Source organism: Mustela erminea, chromosome 4 (assembly GCF_009829155.1).
Source record: "Mustela erminea isolate mMusErm1 chromosome 4, mMusErm1.Pri, whole genome shotgun sequence".
In the NCBI taxonomy this organism is placed as follows: domain Eukaryota; kingdom Metazoa; phylum Chordata; class Mammalia; order Carnivora; family Mustelidae; genus Mustela; species Mustela erminea.
Window position 1 is genome coordinate 139805832 of NC_045617.1, and position 18251 is coordinate 139824082.

The following is an 18251-nucleotide window of genomic DNA, read 5'->3' on the forward strand; positions in this document are numbered from 1 at the left end:
CAGAAAATAAGATAATGAAAAACCACCGGGTAAGGCTCAGAAAAGGGTGATGGTTGAGAGATTTAAACCTATTTTCCCCTGAGGGCATCTGCACATTCCAAATTTGAGCAGTTTCAAAACCAAGTAGACCTCTGGTAATCTCCAGGGGATGGGGGAGGGGGACAGTAGGGAATGAAATTCAGGGTCTACCCTTCTGGTGTGCTAAGGCAGGCTGCTATCTGGTAAGCACCACTTTTTTGGGCTGTGACCCCAAAGTGCTGAGTGCTGTACTCTAGGAGTAAGGTGAACCAGAAGTAGACAGGCCCTCTCAAGGTCCGAAGCTCAGATTTTGATCATCTTAGCCCCTAAAATTGGGTTAAGGTCATGAATTATTTCCACAGTTTTTCAAATAAAAGACACTCAATTAAAAAAGAGGGACAAAGTCCATGAACAGACCAGAGGACATGAATAAAAAACCAATAGAAACAACAGATAATAGAAACAGACCCAAAGCCCGGGGGTGGGGGTCTTCTGAGGTAGAGGCATCAGACACAGACTTTAAAATGACCTATTTTTATAATATTAAAGGAGGTTAAAGACAAGCTTGAGGATTTTGGTAGAGAACTAGAATCTGTTTTCAAAAGATCATGGAAATTTTGAATAAAGAAGCATACATTCACTAAAATCAGGAGAACACAATGGATTTTCCAACAGAATAAATGTGGGTCATGACATAACTGGTGAAGTAGATTCCTCAGCTGCTGCTTTGGAAGAAACTATACAGAATGAGACATAGAGACCAAAAAAAAAAAAAAAAAAGTTAACACAGAGGAGAGGTGAGAGACATAGAAGACACCTTGAGAAGACCTAACAGACACGTGAATTGAATCATACCAGGAGGAGAAGGAGATAATGGGGCAGAATGAATATTTTTGAGGAGATAATAGCTTGGAATTTTCTAAAATTGGTATAAGACAATAATCTGCAGATTCAAGAAGGCCTAACCCCCAAGCAGGAAAAAGAAAAAGAAGTTCTTACCCCAGCAGGGCACAGTTTAACTGCTACAAACCAAAGACAGGAAAAGAAAATTCCCGAAGTCTCCAGAATAAAATATACATTACCTCCAAATAGACAACAATTAAATTCATAGTTGACTTATCACTAAAAAGAAAGGAACTGTTTTCGGAATCATGTGCCTTCTCACCTGTATCAAAACTCGCACTGAACAATGAGTTCTGGGTTGCAAAAGAGGATTTGTTTTTCCCACTTGTCTAAGTCTTTGTCTATGAGCTAAACGAAACCAAAAGCAAGAAGTCTGTCCGTATTCAAGCAGAGATCAGAGAAGCCCAACCATAAGAAGTGTGGGCTGACTGACAGCGACAACTGTGGGTTGAACAAAAGTTCTTTGTAAAGGGGTTATTTTGAAGATTATGATTCCCACTTTGGAGGAGCTAAGGTGATCGGCAGTGGAAGGACTCCCATGTGAAATCCCTTAAATAAAAATGTACTGACTTAAAAAAATGGAACTGTTTTGGCTAGAAGACAATGGGATATCTTTAAAACACTCAAGAAAAAGACTTGCCAATCAAGTCTTTGGTCAAAAGGAGCCTTCAGGAGGGAAGGCAAAATACATTTTTCAGACAAACAGTAATTAAGAGAATTCACCACTAATAGATATGCACTAGGGAAAATACTACTGAGTATTCCTTATATAGAGAAAAAAAATCAATCTAGATGGAAGTTTGTAGATGCAGAAAGGAACAAGGAACAATGAAAATGGTAGATGTAGGTAAATCAAAATAATATTGACTATATATAATAATATTTAAAATGTTTTGTTGAATTTTATATGCAGGCACACATACACAAACACAGAAGTAATTAAAATATCATCCTCCCAAACCCTAAAAAGTAGTAAATTTCCATGTGATATGCACTGTGGCTTTCTATTTTACCTACTTTATCTTTTTTGGTAACTATGATTGGTTTAGTTGTACACACACTTCTTGAATGATATATTTTATTTGTTTCATAAAAGTCATAAGTATTGTTAGAGGGAACAACTAGAGTGAATGTTGAAGTTTACTACTCTAGTGCGTGTGTGAACGTGAGCCCATATAAATGTGCATATTTTCAGGGGGAAATTGTTCTGGGCTATTTTAACAACATAAAGAGAGCTAAACATTTTTGAGTGTCTACCACCTGTCAAACATTTAGGTACAAACTCCCCAAAAAGTATTTTGTTTATGCTCACAGCAGATTAGTGAATAAAAAGTACTGGTGTTCCAATTTTACAAATAAGGAACTACAGTCTCAGAGAGATTAAGTCACTTGCCTAACATCCTAACGATGAGCTGATGGAATAGTGATTTAATCCCAGTCTTTGGCCCCCCAAACCCATTTTCTTTCCCTTTGATCCTATCTCTGCCCCTGTGAACAAAGATATTACAATGCCATAAAAGAGAAGAATGTAACATTTCTACTACCCCCACCAGTGAGAAATATTAGCTGAAATAAGTAAGATCCAATGGCACAAGCTCATCGCTTTATTTCATGGTTCAGCAAATCATGGAATAGTGTCTGCCTTGTACCTACTCATACAATTCTAATCTCCGTACATAATGGGTGAGGAGGCTGATATTTAATTACAGAACTACATTATATCACACACACATATGTATTTGCATTTTTGTATGTATGAAGATAGCTACAAGTTACAGTGTCAGATGGGTATGCCCAGCCAATTCCAAGTGGGAGGACCATAAATCCGGTCTCAAACCCCTTAGAGCATTAACATCATATGCCATGCAGAAGGAACGAATCCTACTTGAAGTGGGGATTGTTTAGTTGCAATTGAAAGTCACAGAAACAGAGTTCTCAAGTGTAAAGCCCTCCTAAGAATCTGTTTGCCTATCCCCACTTAACACTGGTCAGAGGTAATGTGATGTCTGTAACACTACAAACCCTACTTCTAAACACACTGCCTCTAGTATGCTTTGCATTTTCCCACGTGATCCCCTGTACTCGGATAGAGTCTGTCTCCTTGCCGACACCTGTTAATGGACAAGTTCTTGATGTGTGAGCCCTATTGTATGAGCTCCTCCGAGTGGCCAACATTTCAATCTCTGAATGTCACATTTACTGTATCCTCGTAGACAAATCTAACTGAAAACGTCCACACGTTACCAAGTATCTGAAGATACATTTTTAAGATGAAGTATCTCCAAGTCCTTTATGAGAGGTAACATTACTGATCACTCCAAAAGCTATGCTGGAGATGTATATGCTTCCCATTAGATGGATCATAATTTTTTGGGGAGGGCACTTTGAAAGCCCCTTATTACTCTTTTATCTCAACACTCCCAAGACAAGTCTTAGAATTAAATGTTGTAATGTGGTCCATAGCTTGAAGAGCCTACCTAAAAATTCATGAAAGTGACAAGGCGAGAAAAGAGTATTTGAGCCCTGGACTAAAAAGAGCTGATAATAATAGAATTTATTTTTAACCTGGTTAGGTTGGGGGAAGATCTTCTCCACCATTTCAAAGGCTTGCTTTGGGTCCCTTCCTCCTAAATTCTAGCTTTGTCTCCTTCCAGAGAAGCTCTGCTGTCCTGGGAAAGGCATCACATCACACATTCTCAGCTGGGTCTATGCAAATTAGGAGCAAAAGACTATTCAGCTGATCTGATTGTTGTAAGCAATAGGCAGGAGAGCTCTGGCCGAATGTTATTTTTGTTCTCACTAATTGCTTACCCTCGCTAATATTTATCCTCACTAATATTTTTCTCCTCCCTAATTATGTAGACTGAATTATCTAGATAATGCATTTTGGGGGTCTGCATCTATGTGACCTCAAATGAGTTTTTTCCTCTTTCTTTGGTGGAAGTCAAACTCTTACTGCACTTATCTCAAATAAGCCCACTAATGTCTTCACAACAAATCTATTTTTATTTCATAATTGGGTTTGTCAGGAGGACACAAACCTTCTTAAAGGTTAACTGATCATTAACAGTTAATGAAGAAATCACACCGAGGGCTTTTTTGGTGGGAATATAGATGGTTAGGTTGATCTCCTTGGAATTCCCTTGGAGAGGAGCATTACCTACCTCAAAAACCCTGTCCTGTTTTGGAGATGAAATAAAGAAGGTGGGATTTTGTGACATGAGGTTACTTGAAACCAGAATGTTCAGTCTGTGAACTGCTTGAATCTGAGGCCCACGTGGGTTGTCCCCAATGGTGTCAGGAACTTCAAGATATTATTGATTGAGTATACATGCTCCAGGGTTTACGGTTTTAGCAATGTTCAATACGTAGTCCTGAGTACCTGCTAAGTGTTTGGGACTACAAAAGAGTACCTCTGGTTGAAGATCCAGTTCTTGCCTTCCGTGGGGGAGACAGAACATGCGCACGAAACAAGAAACTTCACAAGGGCAGAGTTGGACAATGGCAGCCATGTTATCTGATGACATCCACTAGGGTGTCTACTGGCAACTCAAACTTCACGTGTTCGGGATAGCCCTTCCGGTATGCCCTTGCTCTGGTGTACTGGTGCCTGCTTGCTCTTCTTCATCTCCATGAAGGGCATCCCCACTCTTCCAGGAGTTTGGGTCAAGGTGCTGGGAATCATACTTTACTCAGCTCTTTCTCACCCTGCACATCTCCAAATTATAAGCAAATCCTGTTGGTTCCATCTTCCAAATGTATCTAGAATGAGACCATTTCTTCTTGCCTCCACCACCACTTTCCTGGCCAAGCCAGCTTCCCACTGGGAGAAAATGCCACCACGAACAAGACAATATGGTCTGCATACCGCCCTGCCACCACTCCCTGCACTGTAGTGACCCTGATCTCCTCGTTGAACTCTGAAAGACAGAGGAGACTCCAGGTCTGTGCATCTGCTGTTTCCTCCATTTGGGATCCTTCCTGCCCTGTGTACTGCTGCCTCCCATTCCCCTTTCCAGAGAGAGCCTCACAGACCACCACTCTATTTAAAGTAACGACCCTCCATCCCCAGTATTCCTATCCTCTCTCGGCTGCTTTATTTTTTTCCCCATAGCACTTATTATATTTGCTTATGTATTTGTTTGTGTCATCTCTTTCCCCAAACTCCCCCAAGACTCTATGCTCCACGAGGGTACAGATATTGCCTGTTTTGCTCATTGTTCTCTCACCAGAGTGCAGAATACTTCCTGGAGTGTAATAGGTGCTCAATAAACATCTGAAAGCATAACCAGTTCTGTGTTCGCTTTCCCTACGTTAGAACACTGCAATGGCACGAATGGCCAACAGAGGTCAGTGTTTAGACACCGGAAGGCTCTGCCTGTCCTTGTTTCTTTTCACTAACTGGGACTAAATTGGATTTCCGGTCCTCTCCAGGGAGAGGCGTGGAGCCTTCTCTGGGTCTGTCTCACCCCTGAGCAGGCAGCTTTCTGGGCTGAGTGACAGCTGCCTCAATTCATCTTGATTTCACCGAATCACACTGTAGATGCTTTTTCTCCACTCCTGAGTTCCCTTTTGCTCTTTCGGATGTGCCAATAATCATTAATTCATTTTACGATCATGCTGGGGTTCAAAGAGCCTCTGATGAAACCCCAAGGAAAATACATTCGGGAGGGCAGTGCCATATAAAACCCAAGCATGTTACATAACTTCTGGCTGCTCAACACGGCCCCTTTTTTTTTTTTTTTTCAACCCATAAATACATTCTTTTCCAAACACTTTGAGCAGTCTGCAGGATGAAATGTGAGCATGAGCAGCCTTTGTCCTATGTCAGCTTGAGGCCCCTCTGCCTTTCATCTTTGGATGCCTTGTAGCCAGCACCTCTCCTTTTTAGGGGCGGGTCACCTCCCATCCTTCTCCACCCTTTCCTGCCCTCCTCCTGCTGTGGCAGGCACACCCGTTAGCTCACGGCTGCTTCTCTGAGAAATCTGCCCACCCCTCCTTCTCTCCAGCAAACTTCCCCACCACCGACCCCCTGCAAATCACCTCCTTTAAAACGATCACTTCCAATTTCTATGCAGGATGAAAGCACCAAGACAGAGAGGCAACACATCCTCGCTTCTGGGCTGATGATTATTTATTCAATGTCACCTTCCTGGTCTGGCTGATGACTGGCTTTTCAGATCATTTTTAGCTCTTCTGTGTATAAGCTTAATAAAATTCTCTTAACTACTTAGTCAACAACTACCATATCTGAACACTGTATACGTATCTACATATTTCTGCTTTTGCATGTATATTTCAATCTTAGATTGGTGCTATGTCTATATACACACATATGTACATATCACCAAAAACAAGATATAAAGAAAACAAAACGTCTGTTGTTTAAATATGTCTCCCCTTTCCTCCACGAGAATCCCTGCTTTCACGAATGTGAAAGGCATCTGTTTTACGAACCATTTCTGCTTGATACTGTCCCAAATGTACAAATTCTGTCCCTCCCCGGGATCAGGGAGATGGCTCAGAAGCCGGGCTTCAGTCAACATGGCTGGCTTTTGGTGAAATTATTAAGTTGGGAATTGCCAACTTGGTCTACAAGTGAAATACTTGATCCTGTTTTACCAGGAGGGAAAAAAAAAAAAAAAGAAAAAAACCAATCTGCTTTCCTTGAAGGCCAGTGTGCATGATTATGTTCTCAACACGGAGCAAAGATGACCAGGATAAGCGAGAGACCCATTTACGCCAGTGTTTAAAAATCATTAATAAAAACAGTCACAACTCTTCAGTCGAGTGTAAGAGTATCTGAGAGCATTCTATTTAAAACATTTAATCACGTTAAATGCTAAAACCTGACTCAGTCGTTGGCGGAAGCGTTTCAGGGTCGTTCGGTAAACCCACACAATGGCTCAGAGACGCCCCCGAACACAAATCCCCAATGACACGTTGGGTTCTCCTCATATGCTGCAGGCTAGCTCCCAGAGCCTACACCGTAGCGAGACCCCATTATGATCTGACTCAACAGGTGGCTGGAGCAGCTCTCAGGCACACCGAATTCTCTCCCACCTGCCTTCCCCTTTTAGGGTCCTAAACGGTGTGCCTTCGGAAAACAATGTATTAGTCTCTGCTAAAAAGAAATGAGCGATCAAAGCCACTAAGAGACAGGGAGGAACCTTAAATGCATATGGCCAAGTGAAAGGAGCCAGTCTGAAAAGGCTACCTAGTGTGTCATGCCAGCGATAGAACATTCTGGAAAAGGCAGAGCTACAGAGACGAGAACAGATGAGTGGCTGGGTTGCCCAGACTCTGGGGGTGGGGGTGGGGATGGGCAGGAAGCATAGGTGAAACGGAAATTTTTAGGGCAATGAAGGTACTCTGAATGATACAGAGGTGTATAGATGACATGGTGCGTTTGTTGCCATGTCTCTACGCCACAGCACGGAGAATGAGCCTTAACATAAGTTATGGTAAAATCACCTATCGGTCCTGGCTGATGCTTTGTCACACACACGCACTATACATATGCACGACTTTAACAACAGGGGAACCTCCGTGTCTGGGAATCCCTCTACTTTCTGCTTGTTGTTTTTTCTTTTTTAAACTTAAAACTATTTTAAACAATAAAGTCTATTAATTAAAAATCAGCTATAACCAACAATGAGAGTCTGCTTCCCTAATACATGTAAGGACTCCCAACCCCGTTGGGGGCGTATCTATTACACATGGGCTGAAAAATAGCTTTTTCCTTTTTCTTTCCTTTTCTTTCTTTCTTTTTTTTTTTTTTTTTTTTTTTTGGAGGGGTACACAGGCACATCAACAGAAATGTGCTCTGATACCATTTCTTTCTGTTGGAGGCTTATCACCGACTGCTGGACCACAGCCCCAGCGCCGGGCTTTCGCACATGGGGGAGGTCACTACCTATTTTTTGATACATTTGGATTCATTCCCACCAAGCCCTGCATGTGAAATGCTGGCAAGTCAGTTTGCCTTGGCTGCTAAGGGACCATGCAGACTTCTGTGCTGCTCGCATGAGGTTTGGCTATTTTTAGGCATCAGCTAATCCATTAAAGCATAATGTTGCCACTGATGAGTCATAGAACCCAGCAGTCGAATTAGAAAGAGAAGCATGAAAGAAAAGCCCTCGGCGGACGTGCAGGAAGCACATCATTGTAACACACTGTACTAGCGTGTCTGCACACACGCACACACACATGCACACACATGCACCCTCCCCCAGCCCCCCACCCCCCACCCGCCACCCGCTCAGCTACAAAAGGTAAATGGCACCGAATACGAGCCAACCTCCAAGGAGGTAAAAGGAAGCAGTCACCTTGGGAGGATCTGGGAAGTGAGAGACAGCAGCTCGCCAGTGAGGAAAGTCACAGTCCAAGGAAAGTGTCACCCCAGAGCACTTTGCAAATAAAATTTACTACCATGCTACTGAGTAGGTTTTGCATACTCCTGAGCAAAGCTGAGCCTGGGGAGCAGGAGACAGAGGGATGGGGAGGCTGCTCACAGGTGGTGCGTGTTTGCTGGCTGGAAGTGGAGGGGGTGGCATCCTGGGCAGAGGCTTGCCCAGGGGGCGCCTGGCAGAAGAAAGGCGCATGGAACCCTTTCGGGGGCTCTTACTGACGGGGATGGCAGGGCCGCCAATGCACTCCTCCAGGCCAGCACACGCTCTGAGAGATACAGCAGGTGTCTGTACAACTGCCTTACAGGAGGGCGTTTAGCTCTTCCTGGAGAAATAGCGGTGTGGGTGCTCTGGAACTCCATCCTTTTTTCTGGACTTTTCTGGACTGCCTCTCCTTTCATAAATTCTTTTTTAGACCATGAAGCCTTCTATTTATTTTTTCAGAACCTAACATTTCTCCCTCTCTCTTTTTAAAGACTTACTTCTGTTAGAGAGAGTGAGAGCCCAAATGGGAAGGGCAGAGGGAGAGGGACTCAAGCAGACGCCGTGCTGAGCGGGGTACCAGATGTGGGGCTCGATCTCGTGACCCTGAGAGCCCGACATGAGCCAAAACCAAGAGTCCACCGCTTAACTGACTATGTCACCCAGATGCCCCTAACCTTTCTCTTCGCAGGGCCAAAGCCACCTAAACGGAAGCAGGGAAGGTCACTGATGCTGTCAGGGGCTTACAGATGCTACAATACTGACTACTCCGGTTCCTTTGGACACGTTTTCTTCAATCCTTATAACAACCCTCATTCTTCCCACTATGTCAGAGGACCGGAAGGCTGAGGTAGTTTGTGCAGTCAATACAGAATTTGTGCACTAATTTGCACACAATTTGCACAAGGTTCCAGTGCTCAGGAGGGATGGGAGAGAGATTCGACTTAGGTATTTTTAGCTCCAAGTCCTGCATTTTCTTCAGCAGCTCACTTGCTGCCCACTCCAGCAGAGAGGACGCCCTGTCCTCTCGCTCAGCCCCACTGGCTCCCACTAGACTTGCTACAGACTCACAGACCCAATCTGTATGGTTGGGAGAAGAAAATCCATCGGATTATACTTGGGAGGGAGGCCCCAAGGGAAGGGATTCTGTGGTCCATCAGGCTTTCAGCTGGAATCACCGAGCATTCGGGAAGCAGGGAGGCAGGCTCCCCTCCCCAGGGTGGAAGGTGCTCCCTACCCCACAGCAAGAGAGGACAAAGATGCAGCGTGGCCAGAAAGAGGGGTCCAGTGGCGCAGTTGGTGGAAACCGATCACACCTGGAATTCTTCGCTCCCCCACAGCTGCGGGCCGGAGGGCTGGGTGCAGAGACTTCACCTGCACCGAAGAACACTGCAGCCGGAACGGCCACGCCACGGGGACAGGCACGGCTCCGCGACAGCGCTTTTCTCCCACACTGTCTCCTCCGGAGCTCCAGCTGAAGACACACCGGAGGCGTCTTTCCACAATAACAGTGAGGAGTTCAGCTCCTTAAAATAGTCACCGAAACGAAAACCCCCTCCGTTGTACGCTTCGGTTTTTGGTTAGCGAAGGCTGGTGGTTTCTACAAGCTCCGTTCTGCGAGGCAGAGAAGCCTGGGACTCCAAAAATGGAGGGGGGCTGCGAGAGATCTGGTATAAGGAATCATTCGCCTGTTTCAGAGATGAGAAAAACGGCAACTCGGGGAGGGAAAAACGACCTGTCTTGCAGCCAGCCAGAGCCCAGGCTGGTGGTCTCCCCCCTGCCCCCCGCCCGCCACCGCCCTGGGCCATGCTGCGTCCCACAGGGAGGGGGTGGGTTTCCTGAGGTCACGCACATCCCCGTGGCTTTCCTCCCATGTGGGAATCCCAAGCCTGGAGTCACAAAGCCATCCAGCTCTCGAATCGGAAACCATCCCTTCTCCAACCACTCCCCCCAACAATTTTGCGATTTTGCTAATTAACTGAAACAATTGGCACATCCCTAAATCTCCCCGTGGGTGTGAGTGTCAGTGATTTCTAACGAGTTGAGAAGACATGGCTGATTCTCCAGGCTAGAGCAGAAAACTTCTCCGCGCCACACTGGCGAGGGAGGCAACCCTGCAACCCTGGGCTGGGAACATACATTAAATCCAGATATCAGCGCTCTGGCTCCCCTCCTCTTCCTCCCCGCCGCGCTTTCTCTCTGATTCTCCCGTCATCCTCATCCTGTCACTCGTGGCGACCACAGCTGGTGGAGTATCTGAGCTGTGGTGATGTCAGCCTGTTTCTGATAGGCTTCTGGGGAAAGCGACAGATCGTTGGCCGCGTCGGGGGCCTTGTACTTCTTGTCTCTCTAGCTCAAAACCCAAGCCACCTTTTCAGCAGGCGGCAACCGTCCCCAGCATGCAGGACCCCCACGCGGGGCCGCCCACAGACCTGCAAACGGGCCGCGACAAAGATTCTACCTTCTAATTTGCACCTTGGCTGTCGGCAGAGACTCGTGGTCTGGCTGCCGGAAGGAAATGAGACTTCCCGGGGAAGCCGAGGGCTTTATCATTCAGGCACAGGGAGCTGCCTGCTTTCCAGAATGCTGGGTCCGTCTGCCGCCTCCGAGGGCCTGGGAAGCTCGCATCCACGAGGCTGCCAAGGTCTTGGAGACGTTGCCCACAGCCAGAGCTGTTCTTGATTCTCAGGGTGAAAGGAGGTGCGTGGGTAAGGAACCAGCAGCTCTCCAAACTGACCCCTCTTCCTGTGCTTGCTGCCCGGTCACAGTACCGCTTGAAGGGTTGAAGGTGCCATGAAAAAAATGCACTTTCTTTCTTGTTCATTTTCCAGGCTTCACCTGGAGTCTGTTAGGAGACAACTCCGCTGAAGACAACTCATTTTCCTTCTCCCCGTGACCACCTCCAACCCATGCAGGCAGGGGCGCAGTGAGCGGCCCCTACGGACGGGCAGTGGGTTCAAAATAAAGATGCCACTTAAGAAAAAAAATCTGGATTTTTGCTTTTTTAAAAAAAAATCTGAACTTTGAGACATCTTTCTTGGATCTTACCAAAGACTGTAAGCCTATGGTGACCCTGCACTGGAAAAAAAGACATCTTTGGAGGCCAAGAGCTCTTGGCAGTGCTGGCCCTCTGACATTGTGTAAGACCCCACATCTGGTCATTCACAAGCACTTCTGGAAAAAGCTGCAAAATCCCCCCTTCCCTGAAACTTGATCTCTTAAAAATGTACTCAAACAGTTCAAACCATTAAACTGGTTTTTCTTCTGTTTCGTTTTCCCAAACATCAGCTACAGCCTGACCGTTCTCAACTCAAAGCTGAAGGAGGTGCCGTCACTTGGGGGTTTTTCGAAGTCCTCCATGCAAACATTCCCAGGACAGCGGAATTCAGGGCCTGATGGCCGGGAAGGCCAAACCTGTTTGTCTCCAAGCCACCTGGACGGGGAAAGTGCTGTTTTCTACAAAGGAGCTGGGGAATAGAAGTATTCAAGTGATTTAACAGACTGTAAAAGAGAGGACCGAGGGAGACTGTGGAAATTAACAGAGTTAATAATACTTCCAGGCTTTAACGTAACTGACCTTGACTCCATCTTATCCTTTGGGGTTCCTATTTACTACATGCCCAGGAGATCACCTGGGATGTCCAGACGATGTTGACCTTGCCCCTGATTTTCTACATTCTGATGCTTTGACATCTTGGAGCCTTGCTGCCTGGAGGGACTGCCCCTTTTGGGGCTAGCATCACATGCACACAAAACACGCAGCCCCTCTCCTCCACTGGGCTCTCCCCTCTGGGCCACTGTCCATCTGTCCTCATCACCCCATGCCCAGGTACCAGACACCCAGGGGCAGCCCCTAGGTCCTCAGAGCTCCCGAGAAATTGTTCATGACAGTCAATCCTCAGCCTGATTACCCCAGGTCGCTCAGTCCTTCCCCTGGAAACCACCATACAGGCTCCTGGCCATATTCCCTCCTGGTTCCGCCTGTCTCCTGAGTGACCCCGGTGCTTCCCCGTGCGGCCCTGCTTGGTACGCCCCGTCTTTTTGTGATCTGAGTATAAAAGGCTACCTTTTCAATGGCAGCTGTGTTCTCCTCGGTGGGCCTTACAACCCCTAAATGATAACAGCATTTACATTTTGAAACACACATGTTGGAACGGGACATGGTGACTGTTGCATCTAATGTGCCCACCTGACCAGCACGGTCTCTTTCCTGACAGGTAAAAAGGGCACAATGACCCCAAGAAGGGCCCTGAGCCCTGCAGCGTTTCTCCATCAGGGTTCCTCATCTAAACCATAGAATGAAATAGAGCATATTCTATACCACAGAATTATTAGAATTATTTTAAACCATAGAATATATATATATCTGTCTTGAGTGGTGATTTTCTGACTCCTACGGAGCACGGTCCCTTACCAGCTTCAGTCTACAGAAGCAGGGAAGTGATTTCATTACAAACAGCAGATGCCTTGGGGCACTGGGGTTAAGCCCCTCTCCCAGAACCCCGCTGGGAAAGAGGATGGGTCTACAGTCTGGGTAAAAAACCCTGAATTCTCCCCATCGCACATTCGGGTCTGCCTCTTAGAAGACACTCTGGCCAGGAGAAGGTGATGGTGGCATGGTGGGTGCCCCGACCTGGGCGAGGGCGGGGCCGGTGAGCGTTACCTGTGCTCGGTGCTCCCCGACGGCAAACTGGATCACAGCGACGCCCGGGTGGTGGCTGTCCTCGATCCTCTCCACCGTGCTGGAGTCGATCTTCAGATCGCTGCTGATCTCCGCGCTCTGGATGAAGTCTTCCGTCTTCAGGTCCTCCACCTTCTTCAGCTCCCCGTTGGCCAGCTGGATGATGGAGCCTTTCATGAAGTAGGGGGGCAGCGTGGGGGGTGCCGCAGCAGGGGACGCCACCGACTGCACCACGGGCAGGTGGATCTGGGCCTGTACCATGGCGGGGTAGGCGGCCTGCGTGACCAGGGCCTCCGGGCTGAAGTTCTCGCTCTTGGGAAGGGTGGTGGTGACGAACGTGTGAGGCATGGCCGCGAACTGCGGCGACGACGTGGCTATCGCGGGGGCCGCTCCCGAGCCCTCCACGTCCGCGCTGCCCACCGGGATGAGCAGCGGCTGCGTGCCGGGGATCACCAGGTGCTGGGGCAGGCTGCCGGCGTACGTGATCGCTTGCTGCTGGCCGCTCAGGTAGCCGATGACCGGCGCCTGCGTCCCCGCGTAGAAGGCGGTGGCTGGCAGTCCCACCGGGAGGGGCTCTGAAGCGCTGTGCGGGGTCTGGATGACCGTGTGGGGGGACAGCGTGGCCACGGCGGCGGCCTTCACGCCTTCGGGGCCCAGAGCCTGTTGGGGGGACAGCGCGTAGGACCGGTGCGCGGGCTTCCCCAGGTGCAGGCCGCTTTTGTCGTTGAGGGTGGAGGGGGAAGCCTCCCGGTGCGCCACCTGCTGCACCTCTAGGTCGGTGGCGGGGGTGTTGCTGGTGGGCAGGACCATCACAGAGGCCCGGACCCCCGAGGAGTCCCGGCCGCCGTAGTCGGCGGCGCTGGGGTGGACCACCACGTGCCTGGACTCGTACGGGTGAGGAAGGGACTTGCCGGCCTTCACCAGTCCCAGGTCGGCCGAGCTGGGGGCCCCATACCTCCGGCCCTTCTCCACCTCCCCGTTCAGGAGCTCCTTGGCCTGCATAGCCTGCTGCAGCCGGCCGCTCTCGGCTTTCTTGGCGGCCTCGCGGGGCACGAAGTGGCTGCCGGAGTCGGTGTATTGCACTACGACCTGGGGGGAGGGCCCCAGGGTGAGCGTGTGTGGGATCATCGTCTGGTGCGGGTGGAGGTGGACGGGGATGGCCGGAGGGGAGGCCGTGCGCCCGGCGCTCTGCGGAGAGCTGGAGATGTGGACGTACTGGTTCTGCTGGGTGGGTGGAGGGGACCCCGGGGTGATGAGCCCCGGCGTCCTGCCCAGGTGCTGCTGCTGCTGCTGCTCAGCCTTGTGTCCTGAGGCTTGGCTCAGACTGCCCATGTTGGCCAGCAGAGTGGAATAGGCCTCCAGCTGGGAGCGCTGGGATGGAGTGGTGGCCCCCGCGGCAGAGGCCACGGCACTGGTGACGGGGCTGGCCGTCGGGGAGATCAGCTGTGAAGGGATGAACCCGGTGTAGGGCCCACTGTACTGGGAGGACCCGATGAACTGGAAGGTGTGTGGCAGGTGGGCGTACTGCACGGGGGACACGGGCGTCCCCGACTGCGGGGGAGGGTACGCCGCGGGCAGCGTGCTGGTCGCCGGGACAGACCTGGGCGCGCTGGGCGGGGAGTAGTCCAGCCCCGTGGACAGCGCTTTGTGTAAACCTATTCCCTGTTGTAAACCCAGCTCCGCGGAAGTCCCTGCCGGGCCGTGCCGGCCGCCCCCATGGGCGCGGCCCCCGGGGTTGCCCGGGAGCCATGCCACGGCCTCCGCCCGGTGGTTGTCGCTCGGCGGCGGGACGGCCTTCTCCTCGGAAGGCCGGCTGGTGGCGGGGATCTCGCGCTTCTTGGGAGGCAGGCATTCGTTGCTCCGCTCTTGGTTGGATTTCATTTTTCGCCGTCCCCCCTCCACGGTGACTGTTTCACTGTCTGGCTGGCTCTGGTTTTAGTCTGATACATGGAAAGTCACATTTGATTTCTGTAGGGGATCCAGGCTCTTCATGAGGAATCATCTCCCCGTGGGTGCGATCGGCCCGCAGCAGCTCTGGAATCTGGGAAAAAGGAAGAGGGTGGGGACAAGGGGAAGAGACAAGGCAGGAGGAAGGGGAAGAGGGAAAAGGAAATCAAAATATCAGACTGAGACTAGGCCTCCGGCTTCATAATGAATTCCCCAAACCTGATGAGAGCCCCAACCTGAAAGCACATAAAACACTCCCTGTGCTAGACAGCAGGTCAGGAAGATGAGGAACATCCCAGGGGAGACAAAACCTTAAAGCAGATGCTGCTTCTTTTAATTTTTTAAAATTTTTTAAAAAGTAGGCTTCAGCCCAGCGTGGAGACCAACACTGGGCTTGAACTCTTGACCCTGAAATCAAGAGTCAGATGCTGAACTGACCTAGTCAGCCAGGTGCCCCACAGCAGATTCCTTTTTATGGCATTAACCACTCCCCTAAGACTGTCTGCATTTCCTAAGACCCGTTTCTCAACATACCCTCTCTCCCTTTTCAAAATTTTTTTCTTAGAGGGTAGATGATTTATTTCTTAAATTTCCTTTTCAGAAACACTGGTCCCTTCCTCACCTCTTCGTTCCTTTGCCGGAAAATCATATGAAGCCCACAGGGAGGGTGACATCAGGGAGAGTCAGCCGCCTTATGCACGTGCTGGGAAGGAGCAGTGAGGAGTGGGGGTCCCGAGAGGTCTCCGGGCATAAGGTCTGAAGCCTCATCTACTGGAGCTACTACTCAAAGGTTCTGCCTGACTCTGGGTCCATACTCGATCTACAACCATTCCCTGTTCCCTAACACACACACACACACACACACACACACACACACACACACACACAGAATACACATGCCAACTCAGCAGAGGGAGCCAAAAATAATCTTGTGCTCTACAAGTTTCCAAAGAATTCCCAGTACAGCTACTCATATGGTAACAGAAAGCCAAAAGAAATCTGCGAGACAGTTAAAAACTGAATATGGTTATGGTTAAAAAGAAGACTAAGAACGCGCTAAGAGGGTGGATGGATTGAAGGGTCTTTCACATCCATCCATCCTTCCTTCCTTCCTTTATTTATTTATTTCCAGGTAGTCTCTGAGTTTTCTCTTCACACTGACCTCCTCTCCTTCTCCTTGGAAAGGGCCAGCCCACCATTAACCCTAGAGATGAAACCTCTTTCAGATCAATCAGACCCATGGGCTTAACCCTGATCTATAAATCAACAGTGGCCCAGGAGCGAGGTGTTATGGACACACATCTCAGTCTCTCAGCGACCACTGCACATGGATGCCCACTGGCATCCACGGCACCAAGAGGGCTAGCCAGCAGCAGGTGTGAGTGCCCCCTCTAGGAATAGCTGCAGACAGGACCACCCCTATGTGCTGGGATCCGGGGAAGCCATGGCATGGGCATTAGGCTTTGGGAATTCCAGGCCCTGGAGGGTTTTAGCATCTCCCCTACCCAGATGCTCTATTTTTACAATCTGATTTTAAAGCAAACACAACAAGCTAGCTTGTTGTGGTACCTGATCTTTGTCAACGCCCATGCGATGGTGACATCCCGACTGTAACACGGTTTTCTTCCTCTCCTCTGCCTGCACCAACTTCTCCCCCATCTCTCCCGGGGAGCTCCACTCCCCCACCCTAATCTGCAACTTTTGTTTTGGTCCGTGATTTAGTGATCCTTGCTGCTCGTGCTCCAGCATCATCACGAAACATCACCACGAAAGGGGAGATGGCACTAAAGGAAGTCCCCATCCTTAATGGTAGTGACCCAGGTATATATGAGGCGGAAGTATATAAATCTGGCTTCTCAATGTCACAGCTCATTTCAGTACCAACAGGATTTGTCAGGGGACAAGAGAGGCACTTCAGAGACTGGGATGGAGGGGCACCTGGCTGGCTCAGTCTGCCTTTGGCTCAGGTCATGATCCTGGGGCCCGGGGATCGAGTCCCACATCGGGCTCCCTGCTCAGTGGGAGGTCTGCTTCTCCTTCTGCTTCCTCCCCACCACTCGTGCTCTCTCTTTTTCCATCTTTGTCTCAAATAAATAATTAAAATCTTAAAAAAATAAAGATTGGAATGGAAACAAAAAAAGAGGAAGAGATCTAGGATGTTAATGCTGGAGAAATAACTGTGTTGAAAGAGTAATGTCAATTATTTGCCCTCCCGAACTAGGGCTTTTAGAAGTCCAAAATAACTGTTCTGTGCAGCCTTCTTTTATAAACAGTGCAGCACATAATTTACACACAGTATTTGCAAATCAATCAGGATGACAGTGCTGTTTTCTCTCTCTCTCTCTCTCTCTCTTTTTTTTTTGTATAGTGGTAAGTACTATTTTTTAGAGACTTATTTATATATTTTAGAGAAAGAGGGAGAGTGCACGCGTGCGTGAGCAGGGTGAGGGGCCGAGAAGGAGACAGAAGCCTCAAGCAGACTCCCCACTGAGGGTGGAGCCTGCCACAGGGCTCGATCTCACCACCCTGAGATCCTGACCCGAGCTGAAATCAAGAGTCGGAGGCTTAACCAACTGAGCCACCCAGGCGTCCCAGTGCTATTTTCAAAATAATGACAGAACAAAATTAAACTACAGAATTGTAAAAAAAATCAGTGGCCCCTTCTGGCTGCTTAAAATGTACTGACAATGATCTTTTATCTTTAGATTTCAAGAGTCACTTAAGAAACAATTGTATAAGCTCCCACATTCCCAGACCAACTAGCAAAGAAAAGTCATTTAGGAGATCTGCTCAAAGCAAACCATTCCCTGCGCCCCCTGCTGGTTCCACGTCAGCACTGCTCCAATAAAACCCCACAGGATTTCATTAGGGATGTTCATCCAAGAGTGATATGTCAGAATCCAAAATGAGAACATTTGCATATAGTAGGCCCAGCCAGTAAGGGAATAGGTTAATTAGCCCAAGGCAGCTCGAGGCAAGAAAAAGCAGCAGCATAAAAGTCCTTTCAAAGCCAAGCAAAATGTCAAACACATTCAGAAGAGGTCCATTAGCAATGCAAATGTAAAATTGCTTGTACAACCAAATGCACAATATACAAAACTAGAAAACCCCTCTGAAGGTACTTTTTAAAGAACCCAGCTTTAGTGAATCTGAAAAGGAATGCTGACTGGGTTCTCAGTAGTGCCCTGGTTTATTTATAGTGCTTATTTGAGACACACTGGCTTAGCTAGCCCTCAAGGTCTCTGTTAGAGCCTCCAGGGCTGGTCTTCTGCTAATGGACCACTAAGACCTATTGGCCGTAATGCCCAGAT

The 18251-nt window shown here is 48.7% G+C and overlaps 1 protein-coding gene and 1 non-coding gene across 10 annotated transcripts in view; both read right to left on the bottom strand.

Annotated features, from left to right (window-relative positions):
• The window catches only part of ATXN1 (ataxin 1), a 400612-nt gene that overhangs the window by 7831 nt on the left and 374530 nt on the right, over nt 1-18251 (bottom strand). For 8 of the 9 annotated variants that reach the window (XM_032341167.1, XM_032341168.1, XM_032341169.1 and 5 more), the window contains one exon: nt 12976-15034. In XM_032341167.1, the coding sequence (XP_032197058.1) occupies nt 12976-14874 (1899 nt within the window). In that variant the 5' untranslated portion in view covers nt 14875-15034. Of the gene's footprint in view, nt 1-12975; nt 15035-17741; nt 17754-18251 lie in introns of those variants that run through there. The other variant, XM_032341175.1, reaches the window with a different exon arrangement.
• On the bottom strand, nt 1169-1294 carry LOC116589625. The gene has a single exon (XR_004285384.1). It is a non-coding gene; the product is annotated as a small nucleolar RNA SNORA40 (small nucleolar RNA).